Raw genomic sequence first — 16157 nt, 5'->3', positions numbered from 1 at the left:
CTGCGTCCCCACGAGCCGTGCCCTATTTCTGGCTGTTCCCGGCTCTCCATAGCAGCCAGGTTTTACTGTGCAATATATAACTCTGTGGGTGAGAACAGCGAAGGAGGACACATGCTGCCTCCTGGGAGCAGCAGGGCAGTATTGGCTGCGGAGCGGGTGAGGAGAGATCCTTCTTCATTATTTCTGTCTGCTCCACAGCTCCCTGAGCTCCGCTGCGGCTGCCTGGGGACACAACGGCTCTGGGTCTGCAAAGGGAGTGAGCAGCGAGCTCACTGCCAGGTGAGGATGTCAAAGGAAGCTAAAGGGAAAAGGGCAGAAATTTTGCATACAATACCTCTGATCCGCTGCATCCTGATGGAGAAGCATCCTTGCACCCAGGTCTTTGTATCCTTGCTGTATTCAAGGCAGGTGTCTTCCTTTCTTCCCTCTTAGGGTGGGTACCATTTGAAAACAAATCCGTGTCCTGTCTGTCTTGAAACTTGTCTCCAGTACCGCAGGGTGAGATTACTGTACTCAGCTTGGTGTAACCTGGACAGGTTTCCCACGCCAAGCCCTCTTCCCAAGATCTGTTCCCACTCTGAGTGCATGGGATGGAGGATGCTCAGCAGCATGGGAAACGCTCGTGAGGGCTCCAAACCCGGTGCACAGACAGGAGACAAATCCAAATGTTTCCCTGGCTCACTTAAGTGCATGCCTGATTTGAAGTGAATAAATAATACCTGCAAACCTCTACTGTTTAGCCTTGTTTCCAATGCTGGATCATGGTGTCTATTACAGCTTGGTCCGGAGCCAGCTGAACAATTAAAGGCTAGTCCATGACTTTGAGGGGTTTGCTTCCAGCCTCGGCATTTGCTAAAATTTCGAATCACACTATTTCCACCGTTATTATTTTTACCTTGTAAAACAGACTTTATTTTTCTTCCTGTAAATTTTGTGCAATATACATGTATATACCTATAGAGTACACCTCAATAAAAAGTTTTTCTTCCATACATTATATTACTTTTTATTTAATGTAATGAAAAAATCAGACAAAGCTTTTGTCCTTAAATAAACATTTCTCCCTCCCTTGCCCTCCCTTCCTAGCTGACTGGTCTGAAAGAGGAAGTTTTATTTAGTTATTTTCTTTTCTTTAAAAAAATAGAAATTACAATCTTACAAGACAGACATTCAATGAGAACAGAAGCATGTTCCTAAATCTAAAAAGTAAAACATTTCCATAAAACCTGTTGGTATCTACAGGTAGGTATGTGTGGAGGGTGTTAAATGGAAAAAAAATAATTTTCCATTTCTTCCTTTCATTCATATAGATAAAAAATAACATAAAGCCGACTGAAACTTTATATATTTTCTCTTTTGCACCAACATTCACAAGAATATATATTATATATATTTTATCCATTTTTATACACAGTGTGAGGGTTCTGGAGGTGGAAATGCACACTCAGCTAAATTGCCATAGCAAACAAACAAACACAAAATTAATCTTCATCTGGAAAAGAGCAATCCCTCGCAGCTGAGGTCACCCTGCTAAAGGGAACCATTTCTCAGGTCTTTTTGAAAATAAAGCGGCAAAATGTCTGGCTGCTGGTGGGACGGAAATGTTTCTCCGAGATGCTGAGGACCGAGCACTGAGCGAGCCTGGGGTCTCAGGGCTCCAACGCAGCCTCTCCACTTGTCACATGCAACACCGGTGCAAGGGAGCACGCAAATCTCCCTTTTCCAGGCATTTCTACCCAGGCTTTTTTGTTCTCCCTTCCACTTAAAGCTCAATTCCTCGCGATGCCAAGCCGCTGTCTGTTGGTGGCACAGAGTGGAGCACGAGGGACCTCAGCACAGTGACCATGGCCCTGTTTATTTGGGCAAAGACAGAGGAGCGAGCTGAAAGCAGGGGCTGCAGCCAACACAGGGGCTTCGGTGTGCTGCTACCATCCCTTTCGACGCATACTGCCTGCCCCCCGGCACCTGCCCAGATCCCTGGGCACTTGTTCGGCTCTCGGATGGTGGCACGATGGGCACCAGGGCCCAAACTCCCCTCCTCGTGAAACAGAAGTTGATCCTCTCCCAGGGAATAATTTAATCGATGAGGGGGCTCGTTTAAAGAGAACATAAAAGTGCAGGTTCCCACAGTTTGGCAGGTTTTAGTTACTAGTGTTTAATACTTCCAGGCTTCCCTAGATTCCCACGTTGGCTTTTATTGCTCAGAATCCCAAATCTCTCCCATTAGATAGATGCTGTAAGCAGGAAAAACGCAGCTCGTGGTGAGGGCTCAGTCTTTTCCTGATTTAAGGTGCTTTCTTGGTTTCTTTGCCGATGAAATGAGAACGGTGACATTGACCAGTCGTGCATGTTGGCTGACAAATACCAAGGACGTGAAGAAGGGTGTGTGCTTTTTTTCCCAAACATTTCAAAACATCCGCAGCTATTTCCTCTGAGAAAGGGATCGCTTGCCCTCTGTTTCTGCAGGAGGGCAGAAACCCCTCTGCAAAGCACATTCATTTTCTCGAGTGCTTTTCCCTAAGGCCTGCCTTCCCTGGAGAGAGGAGCCAGGAAGCAAACAGTGCTGTCGGAAATGATTTTTCAAAAAGGCACAACCCTCTAGACGAAAAAGGCAATACTGACTTCTCACTTCTGTCAAGCTTTAGGATCCGAGAGGGCAGGAAACAAGCACGGCACATCCCCACCCCTGCTAACACCGCGCTGGAGAACAGCGCATTGGCACTCGGCACTGCGTGGGGCCGCTGGGACGCTCAGGCGGAGACGTGGGGTCTACCGACATCGGGGAGAGAAACGAGGCTGATGAACTCCAGTGTGCTCCGAAAATCAGCTCAGACGGTGGTTAACAAAACCATAGAGCGTACAGCTGCGTGTGGTGGACGGCGGCTGCCGGGGAAGAGCACAATCCCAAGTCTGTCTTGGCCTTACACCGAAGCAGAAATCCCTTCGCCTTCCTGGCGAGTCTTCCCTGATCGAGTTTGGTCCATGTTCTTCCCTAGGAGGTCTTTTAACTAAAAGCGTGAATATCCCCTACATCACTAAGAAAGCTGCTCGTTTGGCTTAGGGTGTGCAGTTACAGAAATGAAGGTCTTCGGCTCACGCTCGGTGATGACCCACACTGCCAGAGGATGTGGTTGGACGCATGAGAAATCAATAGGAAGCGAGAAGGAGCTTGGGATTTTAGCCCTTTGTCAGCAGAAAACAGGGCTGCCTTGTAGCAGGTTTTTCCCTTGTTGCTTTTGGCATTCGCTGCAGGAGGAGCAGGAACAGGGACTGAAAAATCTACGCGCAGAGCCTGGCCAGAGAGCCCCTTGAGTGACCCTGCCAGCATCACACCACAAAACCGTCCGTTCTTTGCCTTTTGGGCCTCCCAAGCTCGGAGCAGCACAGCTTCCCAGGAAAGAAATAAGGACCTTTCGCTTCCCTCTGTCCCCAAAGATAGATTTCACCCTGAAAAAGCCCTCAGGTTCTGCTAAGCAGAGAATAAACAGTTCTGGAGAGCTCCTGGGGGGAAATCCCTGGGTGCAGCTCGACCCGTGGCCCAGGCAGCGCTCCTTGCGGACACGGCAGCAGGACTGGCTCTGGGCTGGGAGGAGGAGGAGAGGCCACAGAACCTCCTCTGGTGCTGAGTCATGGGGAATTTGGAAAGGTCTCAATAAGAAAACTAAGTGACAGCCAGGTCCTGAAAGAGCCACCGCTCACAGCATCACGTAGGGACCGGCGTGTGGCTGCTTCTGGGGTGCAGCAGCCAGGAGCCAAGATTTGGCCACAATCACAAGGACAAAGCCCCTCTTGGGTGCTCCAGAAAATCTGCTCCGAAAAGCCATCCGGACTGGGGAGGGGGCAGCTCGGCCACGCAGCCCCAGCCTTTGGGCAAACACCTCGATGGAGGGCATGGAGACCCTGCAAAGCTTCTCCCCCACTGCACTGGGCCTCCTTTCCCTCCAGGCAGCCTGCTCTGCAGCGAAATCCTGTGCTGAACACCCCCAGCCATGGGTGGGTCTTTCTGGGCTGAGCTCCTGAGGCTGCACCCATGGGAGAAGAACTAAAGCAAAGCCTCTGCCTGCGCCCTCTCCTCGGGTCCGGCTGGGAGCCGGCTGCTGCCCCCAGCTGCCTGGCTCACCCCTGTCCCGATGAGTCTGCTTTGCCCCTTCTTCATCCCATGCCTTGTGTTTGGGTTAAAAAAAAAAATAATAATAATTAAAAAAATAATTAAAAAAATAGTGTCAGTGACAGAGTGCAGGCGGAACCGCGGGAGGGACCGCGCCACGAGCACAACGGCGTGCGCGTGGCGTGTGCTCCCCCGGATCCATGCACCACAGGGAGGAGTCGGTGCCTTACCACTTACAGGAGCATCTCCTCTCCTGAGCGGAGATTTCACATTCATTTCATTAGTATGGCAAAGTCAGTTTGCTTTTCCTTCAAGGTGCTTTACATTCAAGAGCTATTGCAATCCACAGCAAGGAAACAGGGCTGGGGAGATACCCCGCCCCCCCCGGGTTGTCTTGGGTTTGATTACTTGACTTAAACCGCCCCAAACCTCTGAAGTTCAGTTCGTTCACAGATCTGGGGAGCGAGGAGGTGGCTGGTGGCTCCCAGCCTTAGCTCTCCCGCGGGTCGCTGTACTGAAGCTCCGAGTTGAAAACCTCCTTATAGAGGGGTGGGAAGTTCATGGCCGTCTCCGGGTGCAGGAGACGGAAAAACTCCAGCTTGTCCAAGTGCAGGTTGCAAATGGTCTTCATCAGGGGCAGCTTGGAAACCATCTGCAGGGAAAGAAGGAGCCGGTGAATGTGGGGTTCCCAGCCAGCACCCCGCACGCTGCTACTCCCCCTCCCTTGGGGCCAGGCGTTATCCTCATGGAAAACGCCCGCCCGCCAGCCCCAGTGGGGCTCCCCGCGCCATCGGCTCCACTACCTTCGAGAGCTTGTCCTCGGCGGAGTGTTTCTTCTGGATCTCGTGCTGCAGGGCCACGTAGATCTTGTCCTGGAGCTTCTGCACCTTCTTGGACTCCGTCAGCCAGGGGCGATCTGTGGGACACAGCCGGGTCAGTGCCGCGAGCCGGTCCCCATCCCGCACAGCGCCAGCACCTCTTGCTCTTTCCACCACCTTTCCTGCTCCTCGGGGTGGCTTTGGGGACAGTGGCACAACCCCGCAGCCCCTCCCCATGCCCCCTGCAGCACAGGCAGTGCAGCTCCGCCACCCACCAAGGAGACCTGGCCCAGCAAATGCCTTTTTAGACCTTTTTTTTTCCCCAATCATTTTATTTAATCATATTTAGATGCCTTTCCCCCCCCCCCCCCCCCCAGTCATCCACTGAGGAAGCAGCGCTAGGATTTAAGGGTCAGCTCTCCCCAGCTCTGGCAGGAAACCCCCGGCCAGTCCCAGCTGTGGCGTCCCCCCCACGTCCCCACGCACCCGGGGAGAGCAGGACGGCAGCCGTGAAGAGAGCGAGCTCCTCGTCCGACAGCTGCAGGCGGCACAGGGTCCTCCCCAGCTCGAAGACGGCGCCGATGAGGTCGTCGCAGCCTAAGGGGGGAAGACGGGGGCGTCACGGCTCTGGGTGGCCCCCAACCTCTCAGCCCACCTTTTGGAAAGCTTTTGGAGAGGAGATGGTCCCCGGGCGGAGGATCGCCAACATCACTGGGCTTTGGGCTGGGATGGAAAGCGGGTACCGGCCACGGTGGGCACCAGAAGCAAACGCAGGGGGGTTCATCCCCTCCTGTCCCCACAGCATCTCGCTTCGCTCCTGAGCCCTGCTGGGATTTGTCCCAGTTTCACGTGGTGACAAGCCCCGTCTGGGCATCAAAAGGAGAGGAAAGCCCCGAAAGAGAGGCAGCAAAGCATCTCTTACCGAGTGACTTGAACATCTGCATGCCGCCGAATTTCCCCTCGAAGAGCACTGTGTTGTTTAAGGGGTTGAACGCGCGGATCATGCGGATCAGGAGCACCTCGAGGCAACCTGACATAGGCAGAGAGACAACAGACGAGGGAGGGGAGGGCAGGGGGGGGTTCCATCATCCCAGGACCAAATGAAAGAAAGAAAAAAGCCCCCAGTGCAAGTTTCAAGTCCGGATTGTTCATTTCCAAGAGCACAATGGTTATTCCAATAAGTCCAGTTTGGGTTTGGGTTGTTGGTTTGTTGTTTGTTATTTTTTTTCCCATATTTTTTTTATTTTGGTTTTCAATTGTGACCACAATATTTCACCAAAGGGAAATATTATCCAGTCATTCAGCAGCCAGAAACAGGGATTGATCAATGTCATGGTGGAGCACCAAGAGAGAAGAGGGTGAAAACAAAATAAAAAGAAAAAAAAACAGAAGGAAGAAATGAAGAAACGAGTTAAACTCCCATGTGCTGGGCATGGCCAGGTCTGAGCCTTGCGGTATAGCACCTGCCAGTCCCTTGCTGGGAGAAGAATCCAATCTTCTCCTTTTCTCTCTCCCTGCTTCATTTTGTGTTTGGTACCCCTTTTCCCGGGGGACAAACTGCTGTGCTCCTATCAAAACTAGCAGAAAGCACACACACACACAAAAAGCCCAGCCATCCCATTTCTGGTTTCTGCAATGCTCTCCTCCCGAAGGTCTCGGGCTTTCCTGGAGGAGGTCACTTCTCGCAGAGGCTTCCTGGGAGCCTCCCTCCCCGGTGCCACGTGCAGCCCCCTCCTGGCACAGGGATGCTGCTGACCCTCCTGAGCCGAGCCCTGGGGCAACCGGAGCAGCGAGGCTGGGGGCTCAGGCACCCTCGGGAGGAGAGAGCATGAGAGGAGAGCATCAGCCGAGAGAAGGGACAGGATCTGCCCTCGGCACGGCGGCTGCCGCTTGGGGGAGGCGCTGGGGACGGCCAGGTGTCCGGCTCTTACCGGCTTTGAGGAGGATGATTTGGTCGTTCTGGCAGAGCTCCATGAAGCCGTCGATGCGCTTGGCAAACTCCACCACGTACTGGATGGCGTTGGAGATCTGCAGCGAGCACTGCTGCCACATGGCCTCACAGCTCTGTGGGCACAGCGGGGACATCCTTTAGGGCTCGCTGCCGCCCCGTCGCTTTGGGTCCACCGCCACCCCGGACCCCTGTCCTCCCACCTCCCCACTGCACGGGGCAGGGAAGGGGCGCCGGGGTGCTCCCCAGTGCAGTGCCACCCACGGGCAGCGGTGGCACTAGGACAGCCGGGACAGGACCCGCTCGCGGCGTGGCGCCCACCTTGCTCTGCAAGGCGCGGACTTCCTCCGGGGAGTACAGCGTCCACGCCAGGCGCTTGAGCTCCTCCGCTGTGTACTGGCAGGTCTCCAGGTGAGACTTCACCACGTTTTGGGCAATTCGGTCTGCAAAGAGGTGGCAGCGGGTGGTGAGCCGCAAGGACACCGCCAACCCTGCTGTCCCTGTGTGCTGGCACTGTTCCCTCCCAGCCTAGCCTGGGCATCCCCCGGGGGCTGCTGGTGCTGAAGGCTGGAGGGGGAGAGGGGCTCATGCACGAGGATTTGAGGACAAATTGGGTGTCTGAGGGGCAGAGGAGGGGATGCTCTGCACAACCTCAGCTGTAGTGAGCTCCATCAGTGCTCAGCCTGAGGAAGGAAGAGCCCGGGGCCGCTCTGGCTGGGTCTGCCTCTTGCTGCGGGAGTGCCCAGCACCATGCATGCCCAGCGCTGCGCCCCAGGCTGGATGCGTCCTGCCCGCCTGGTGCTGAGCATGGTGCTGCACACGCGGTGCTGAGCATCACGCCAGGGCTGCACGCTCCCTGCGTGCCCGGCACCGTGCTGGGGCTGGGCAAACACTCACCAATCTCAAGGACAGAGATGTCGGTGGCCAGCTGGCCGCCCTCCAGCGCGCCGTGCGCGAAGAGCGCCGGCTCCAGCATCAGCTCGTAGAGGGACTCCTGCTTGATGAGCGTGGCCTCGGCCACATCCAGGCTGGACTGGTCGGGCGAGGGCTGCGCCGAGGCCAGGAGGTCGAGGTTGTAGTAGGTGCTGCTGCCATCGGGGGTGAGGGGGAAGTCGAAGAGGAGCCCATCAGACAGCGTGGAGATGTCGTCCAGGTCCGAGAGGCCACTGCTCACGCTGGTGGTGTAGACGCGGCTCAGGGGCTCGGGCTCATCCTTGGCACCGCCGCTCTGCTCCTGGCTCTGCTGGTGCTTCTGCACCTCAGCGTAGAGGCTGTCCCGCTGCTTCTTGGACATGCGGCCGAACTTCACCGCTGACAGGGAGGAAAATGCCACCACGTTAGGGTGCTGTCACCACATCAGGGCAGGACAGGTCCCAGCTCACAGTGTGGGGTTTAGAAGCCCCAACTGGTACAGGGGCCCCGCAGGATGCATCCCCTGCCCCAAACCAACCCAGGCTCAAAGCAAACAGCAGAGGTTGGAATTTTGCCCTTAGAAAATGCCAAAGCATTTCTCGCTCCCTGTTTCCACATGCCATCTCCTCCAGCCCCATGGAGGAAGCAGCTCCAGCCTCAGCAGCCTCAAACCTCCACGGGAGGAGTGGGGACAGCCCCGGGCGCGACTCACCGTCGCGGGACATGCCCAGCGCCAGGCATTTCTGCAGGCGGCAGTGCTGGCAGCGGTTGCGGTTGGTGCGGTCGATCAGGCAGTTCCTCTGCCGCGAGCAGGAGTAGCTGGCGTTGTTCTGCTGGCTGCGCCGAAAAAAACCCTGCGAGGGATGGGAACGGGTTGGGAAGGTGCCCGGTGGGACAGCAGCGCCCGCCCGGCCCGAGCCGTGCTCACCTTGCAGCCTTCACAGGTGATAACGCCGTAGTGGATCCCTGAGGACTTGTCCCCGCAGATCTTGCACGGGATCACCTCGATTTGGGCTGCGGCGGAGGAAAGCAGGGGGAAAAACCACAGGGTTAATGACGGCGGCTGCTGAACCAAGGAGACCGCCCACCCCAGCGATGGCCACAGCTCTGTGGCTGCTGGAGAAACTGAGGCACAGCTGTGCCATCCGAGGGCCGGACCCAACAACAGGTTGCCCCTTCCCGGATGAGCAGTGATGCTCACAGTGATGCTCACATCTAGGACAGAACCCCAAAAAGGCCCACCCAGTACCATGGGTACTGCTATGGGGTCCCCCATCCTCTCCAACAACAGGAGATGGGCAGAAAAGCCTTTTCTGGCTTTTCTAGCACAGCATACTTGTACACCAGCCCTCCCTGAAGCCAGTTTTGGGATCTTTCCCCTTATTTCTTGCTCGATGCATGCATGCTGGGGGGGGCAGGGAGCACCAAGGACACCCCAGGCACAGGGATCACCCCCATCCCTGTAGCCACAGGCACCCCCCTGCCAGGGGTCCGGCCCAAGCAGAGGACCTGCCCCCCCACCCTGACCCCCCCGGCAGCTCGAGGACCAATATAGCAATCGCTGGCTCAAGGTCCCGGCCCCTTCCCGCCGTAAATCCGCTTCCCTCCCTGCTTCTGCTTCGCTGGCACTGAGCTGCTAATAGGCTTCGTCCTCCTCATTTTCCAGCTGCCCCAGATCCGGGCTGGCGCTGCCCCCCCAGTGCTCCTACGTGCCTCCCGGCATCGCTGCACCCTCTAATCCCCGCTCCGGCCCCCGCGCCCCCGAGGGTGCTGTGCAGCCGCCGCCGCGCCAAAATAAACCCCGCGGCCAGATTATGAGTATTTAAAATCTCCTGGGCCTGTGCAAATCCCCGGTGTGGGTAATTCCCTTCTGCCTCTCTCCAACCCTCCGAGCCACCATTTCTCATCGAGGGCTGCATTTCGGGGGTGGCTCCTGACAGCCACCCAGTTCCAGCCTGCGGGAGGCTGCGTTTTGGTGCTGGGCTGCACGTGGCTGGTTACGTCCCCGCGGCGCTGCCTGACTTTGTGCCCGCTGGGTTGGTGCTGGGGTTTCGGGAGCGCCGCTCGCCTGCTGATGCGGCCACCGCTGGGCTGGAGGCTGGGATGAGGCACAGCGGGGTCTCACCCCCATGTCCGTGCAGGATCGTGGTCCCACACTCCTCCTGCGTGGCATCGGGCTCGTCCCCTCACTGTGCCATGCCTCCGCAGGTGACAGCCCCGGTGCTGGTGTTCCTGCCCGCTGCCTCCTTCACCCAGTGACCTGGAGGCCGGCGATGTCCCAGTTTCTCTCAATGGTTTGGGTGAGGCTGGGCTTGGTCAGCGCAGACTTCGCCCTAGAGCGGGGCAGCTGGGCTGATGCTGGCCCCGTCCATTGATGTTGAGCGCCCTGGTCAGATCCTGCCCCAAAGGCGCAGGGTGATTTTAGGGCTTTTCCCAAAAGTGTGCAGGCAGGTGCGGGGTGGGGCATCCAGCCCCAGCCCCCTCAACCTCTGCACTGCTGTTGTAACCCCTGGGACCCTATCGTAACCCCATGGCATCAGCCCCTTTGACTGAAGCACTGGGATGGTGACACACGGCCACCACCGCCATGCAGGTGGCCTCCAGTGACCGAGGCAACCCCAAATTTACCATCTTCTGCTGCAACCTGTGCCCGACAAACCACCGCCGCCTCCACTCCTGCAACGCCGCAATGTGTAAACCACAGGTACCCCGTCCCGCCCCGACACCCCGAGAGCGTCACGGGGGGCAGAGGCGGTGCCACCACCGCGGGAGGGGGGGGACAGACAGAGGTGGTGCCACCCCCAGCAGGAAGCGGCGTTCGTTATGCAAGGTTAATTGCAGCCGCCGGGAGTGCCCGGGTGATGCATCCTCCATCTCGCCTCGCCCTCACGCCCGCAGCCGATACCCGGCCCCCAGCAATTTCGGCACCGCGTGCCCGCTGGGACAACCGGGCTCAGGGTGGCCCTGGAGCCCACAGGGCAGAGCCTGAGGTGCCCGTGGCTGCTGGGTGCTGCTCGGGGAGCCCCCGGTGCCAGCCCCAGCATCTCCCCACTGGCAGAAACACTCTCCTTTCGTGGGATGGTGTCGGCTAAACCCTGGCCCCGAGCCCTGTCTGCACACCAAAACTGAAAAAATGCAGCCTCCGAGAACGGCGGCCCCGGCGTCTGTGGGACGAGGCAGAGGGGACGATGTGCCCCGGGCTCTCCCCAGGCCGAGCGTCACCTCCTGACCCCAAATTTTCCAAATGGTCCTAAAGGAGAAACCGCCAGCGATTATGGCCGTGACGAGCCTCTTCAGGCTCTAATTGGGAATACGGCATCCTGCTAATTACACCCGTGTGCTCACAGTGAGCACCTGACCCTCTAATGGGACGTTAGGCCCAAATAACTGACGTGGAGATGCAGCCGTAACTCCGGCGTGATGGCAATTAAATCCAAGAACAGCTTTTAATTGCCGTTCTGTTTGTAACCCCTGGCTGAATCACCACAGCCCGGCCCCCCCTCGTGCCTCAGTTTCCCCATCGAGGGCCATGCCAGCTCCTCCTCCCCAGCCCTGGCACCAAGCACGCCCCGGCCAGGCTGGGCTGGAGGCGCCTTTATTCGGGTGGGGGTGAGCAAACTCCCCCCCAGGCAGCAACGCAGCGGGCTGCATGGGCTAAAAACTAAAAGGGGGCCAAAAAGCAAAAAAGGGTTAAAAAGAAAATTTCCCAGCTGGCAATTAAAATGTCCCAGCCGTGGTATTTGCTCTCCTCCCACTGTAAATATTTCTTGCCCAACTCCAGGCCCGCTGCCACCGGCTGTCCCTTATGTAAGTGCCACCATCCGGCCATCGGGCTCGGCCACGCGGTGGCAATTGGCCCCGCGTCCATCCCTCGAGCCCACGCTGCTGGAGTCCTCCTGTCCCACTGACACACTTTCTGCTCCCGTACCGCGCTTGTGTAACGCCGCTGGCCGCGGGCGTTAACCCTTCCTGCGGGCTGGGGACGGTGGCAGCACCGGGGTGGCATCGAGGTGGACACTTTGAGCCCACGGTGGGCTGTGACCCCCTGCCACTTCGCACGGGGACTTTGGGGGTGACACCATGAGCCACCCACAGTGGCATCCATTTGCCACCCAAGTGGCACCGAGCTGCAGCACCCCGTGGGTGCCACCTCCCCGTCCCTGCAGCGGCCGCCGTGCACGGTCTCCATGACCAAGGCCACGCGTCACCCGCATCCCCTCCCAGGCAGGCGGCTCCCACGGTTTCGGCGGAGCCGGAGCCATCCTCCCCAGGGCAGGATTCGGCTTCCACCCCACACCAGCACCACCCGCTCTCGCCTCCGCCCTGGGGCGGGCATCGCGCCCCAAAGCCAGGCGGGCCCCACGGTGCATGTGGCAGGAGCCGGCCGCGGGTGGCCCCATCCCTCCCCTCCTCTCTCTTTTCTCCCTGCCAGGGTGGGGGCACCACAAGAAGCTCAGCACCGCACCGAGAGCAGGAGGCTTTTGGGAGCTGCCCCCCCTCAAGTCAGATCAATGGGGATGGTTGTGGCCAGGGGGGTGAGAGCTCCTGGCGGGTACTGGGGGGGTCTTTGCAACCCCCACAAGAGGAGCCTGAAGATGCCCTGGTACCCAGGGTGAGCCCAGCGCATCCTTCAAACCACAGCATGCAGCCAGGATGCGGCCACCCTCCCCAAATGGTCCAAATGAAGCAATGGCAGCAAACCCACCACCGGTGCACCGGTGTCCCTTGATGGCTGGGGAGTGGCTCCAGGCATTTTGGGGGTGGCTCTGCCCCTGCCCCAGATCCCCAGTTCCGATTGTTTTCCAGCACCGCGTGTGGGGTACGCGGCCTCCGCAGCGCCGGGCTCATTACCCAGCGAACCTGCTGGGAAAGTAGGTCTGTGCCCCATACCGCTGCCACGATCGATGTGATGCGCTGGCCGGGGCACCTTCGGGCAGGGGACGTGAGCAGTAATTAGCAGCTCCCCCCATCCCCACCGAGAGCATGGGGATGCAGCGGCTCCTTCCCTCCATGGGGACACGGGGACCCCTGGACCAACGTGGTGCCCAGTTTGTCCTCCAACCCCAGCGCTGCCCCCAGGGCCAAGGGCTGGATGCTGCTGAGCCTCCCTGGGTAATTAACCGTGATTACATCAGGTGGAGGCGGCCTTGGGCAGGAGTGTCAGAAAAAATAAACGCAGGGAACTATCACCTGTTCAGATCTGCCGGGTGCTTTGTTTGTAAACAAAGCTGTGGCACCCAGCACCTTCAGCAAAAGGAAATGAAATAAAATATTTCGGCCATCGGCATCCCTATGCTGTGGTTGCCCCCAAACGGGCTGGGGTGGTTCAGAGCGCCCGCCCGGCACGGCCCCATCGCGCTGAGCAAAGTGTGGGCTCCGGGCCGCGGGGTCACCGCCACCGTCACCGCGCGGCCGACCGATCCGGCTCAATAAGGAAAACTCAAGTTACGCAACCCTGGCGCTGCGCCGGCTGCGAGGCTGGAGGTGGGAACGGGTTTCTTAACCGATTAGCAGAGATTTCGTGGAAACTTTCGGCGGCAGGAGGTCCTGGGAGGGGGCAAAGCAGGGTTCGGATGCGCTCCTCCGCCTTTGGGGCAACTCTGGTGCCTTCGCCGCAGCTGCACAGCCGGTGGGCTCACCAGCACCAGCATGGTGCCGGCCCCGCTGCAAGCCCAACCCTGCAGGCGCAGCACTTTGCACCTTGGCTGGCACAGGCGGCGGCATTGCTGCGTCTCAGCAGGACCCACTTCTGAGTGGGACCCACGCTGCCACCACCCCAGGTGGGGGAGACCAGGCTGGGGTGGGGGAGCCCCCCCTATAGCCCCGCAGCTAAATCGAGGGGGATTTATCTCCGTGGGGCTAAATAAAGGCGAAGAGAGCTGGCGCATCCAATAAACAGGGCAAGATTTAGACCTTAGCAGCTCTTTAAATAGTCGCTGCCGAGTCCAAAGTTAAACCCGGCAGGGAGGTGGGGATGTCGTGGGGTTAACCCGCTGCCACCCGCCACCGCGGGGACGAGCGGCTCGGTCCCTGTGCTTTCTCCCTCTGGGCACCACTGCCACTGCTCCCTGGGGTTACCAGGGACTCACCCACCCCAGTGCCAGGGTCCCAGGTGCCCTCCATCCCTGCCACCTCTCCGTTTTTCTTCAAAGCCTAAGGGCCACTTTAGGGCCTGGCCAGCTCTTGGGGACAAAACCTTTGGGACAAAGTGCTCACTGGTGCCACACAGCCACGGGGCATGGCCCCATCCCAGGGACTTATCCCCGCAGCATCACTAACACGAACCCAGCGGGGTCCTTCTCCTGCACCTTGCGGGGGCAACCAGCGCCCGAGGATCCCAAAACCCATCCCGCGGGATGATGAGCTGCCAGCAGCCAACTTCCCCACCCGCTTATTTTCGGATGGCGAAGGGCAGGGCGATTCTGCCTGGCGCGGGTGCAGCCGTCGCATGGGAGGCCATCGGGTGCCGCCGTCCTTGCCCACGCCAGCGCACGCACGCTGCCCGAGTGGGCAGGAAGGCTCCTCCTCCACCCTCGCTGATTTTCCAATGACAGATCTAGGTCACTAGGACAAGTTGGAGAGGCTGCCGAGCCACCGCACGCTCCGAGCCATGCCGCTTGCAAAACAAGCGAGCGGGAGAGCTGGAAACCCTATAGGATTATACAAGGCAAAGCCTCCGGCGCAGCCGCGGCGCGGGAAGGGCCGAGGCGAGGAGCTGCTGTAAACCCCGGGGAAAGGGGCAGAGTGGCGGCTTCGGGGAAGGAAATGGAGACTGAATCAAGTCAGCATCGCCACGCGGCATGCGGGCTTCGGCGAGAAGCAGGGACCCCGCACCCAACAGGGATGCGGGAAAAATGCCTGATGGGGAAACACTGACTTCATGGGGTTGGCCCTTAATTAGGGCCAACATGCAGTAATTGGGGGGGGAACAAGGAAAAAAAGGAAAAGTTCACCTAGCTGCCAATTAAGCCTGGTGCTCGCTGTGCAAGCGCTACATAAGAGCCTGGCACTGTTATCAATTAGGCAGGCGCTGATGCTTCTTTCCGTGCTAATAAAGGTGAAATCCCGGGATGTGGCGGGGCAGGAAGGGGACGCGGGGGGCTCGCCCCATCCTCACCAGCCCCATGCGCTCCATTACACAAGAGCTCAGAGGGAGGAAAACCAATTTGAGGAGCTCGAAGACGCACGTCCCCACGGGCACAAAGACAAATCCACGCACGGCACAACTTCAGACAAGTCCCAGTGGTGGTGGAAAACCAGGGGAAAATAAAAAAAAACTATCCAAGGGTGTCGTGGCACAGCTGCGCTCCCATCAGGTCCAGCCACCACTGCATCACCGTCACCTCCCTGGGCACCGGCTCCATCCCGCCAGAGCCTTCCTTGCCTCCCTCCTCCTCCTCCCAGCTTTGCAAAGGAAAGGGCGAGAGGAGGAATTGGGCGAGAGGAGGAATTGTGTGGGACGGTGGATGCAGGGGGGGGTGAAAGCCGCTGCCGGGACGAGGGCACCCAGAGCGGGCTGCGGGGAGCCGGGGGGGGGACGGACTAACCCGAGCCCCGGTGGGAACAACATCTTGCCGGGGAGATTAAGGGGCTTTAGGGCGAGGAAAAGCTTAAGCGCGGGGCTGAGCCGGCGTCGGGAAACGAAGCGAAATAAACAAAGATTTTACCGTCGGCGAGGAGAGGAGCTGGGGAGCAGCGGGAGCGGCCCCGGAGAGTCCCGAGTGCCCTCACCCCCGTGCCCCCGTGCCCCCCGACGTCCCCCCGCGCCCCCGACGGGGCAAACGCCGGCGGCCCCCTGCGCCCCGCTGCGCTCCGGCGGGGCTGACGCGAGGCGCCCCAGTCCCTCCCTCCCGGGGCCAACTTTTGCCGCTGTCCCGTGTCCCCCCCACCCCCCGCCGCCACCGCCGCCCCCTCCCTGCCCCGGGCTCACCTCGCATCGTGGCCGGCAGCGCTCAGGGGCGCGCCGGGGGGCGCATGGGGCGGCGAGGGGTCCCGGGCCGGGGCCGGCGGCTGCGGAGCGCGGCGGCACCGGGAGGCACCGGGAGGCACCGGGAGGCACCGGAGGCTCTGGCACCTGCCCCTCCGCGGCGCCGCTGACCCACTTCTGCCCGAGCATGTGGCCGTTCACATGACGAGCCCGCGCGGCACCGCCCCCCCAAATCGGTTTCACTTCAAGCCCCACCTCCTGCCCTTCCTCCTCCTCCTCCTCCTCCTCCTCCTCCTCCTCCTTCGCCCCGCCGCCGTGCGCTCGGTGCTGCACGTCGGGTGCTGCGCGCTGGGTGCTGCACGCTGGGCACTGCACACCGGGTGCTGCACGTCGGGTGCTGCACGGTGGGTGCTGCACGGTGGGTGCTGCACGTCGGGTGCTGTG

General features: G+C 59.4%; 1 protein-coding gene across 1 annotated transcript; it reads right to left on the bottom strand.

Moving 5' to 3' along the window:
* Positions 1-1327: 1327 nt before the first annotated feature.
* LOC118179122 (nuclear receptor ROR-beta-like) lies at positions 1328-15932 on the bottom strand. Its single transcript, XM_035348211.1, has 10 exons — positions 15717-15932; positions 8715-8800; positions 8499-8640; positions 7772-8185; positions 7196-7317; positions 6858-6990; positions 5849-5956; positions 5413-5523; positions 4912-5024; positions 1328-4760 (listed from the first exon to the last, which is right to left on the bottom strand). The coding sequence occupies exons 1-10, from the start codon at positions 15721-15723 to the stop codon at positions 4599-4601; spliced, it is 1398 nt and encodes a 465-aa protein (XP_035204102.1). The 5' UTR covers positions 15724-15932; the 3' UTR covers positions 1328-4598.
* Between the last annotated feature and the right edge of the window lie 225 nt (positions 15933-16157).

The sequence above is a fragment of the Oxyura jamaicensis genome, chromosome 28 (genome assembly GCF_011077185.1).
Source record: "Oxyura jamaicensis isolate SHBP4307 breed ruddy duck chromosome 28, BPBGC_Ojam_1.0, whole genome shotgun sequence".
Classification (NCBI taxonomy): domain Eukaryota; kingdom Metazoa; phylum Chordata; class Aves; order Anseriformes; family Anatidae; genus Oxyura; species Oxyura jamaicensis.
Note: the sequence above shows the minus strand (reverse complement) of the source record. Positions and strands in the feature narration are given on the sequence as shown.

What these genes read in the sequence shown, in the direction of transcription:
- LOC118179122 (XM_035348211.1), bottom strand. An exon ending in TCACCTGTGAAGGCTGCAAG is followed by an intron (nt 8,641 to 8,714) that starts GTGAGCACGGCT and finishes CATCCCTCGCAG; the next exon opens with GGTTTTTTTCGGCGCAGCCA. An exon ending in TGCCGTCCTGCTCTCCCCGG is followed by an intron (nt 5,025 to 5,412) that starts GTGCGTGGGGAC and finishes TGTGTCCCACAG; the next exon opens with ATCGCCCCTGGCTGACGGAG.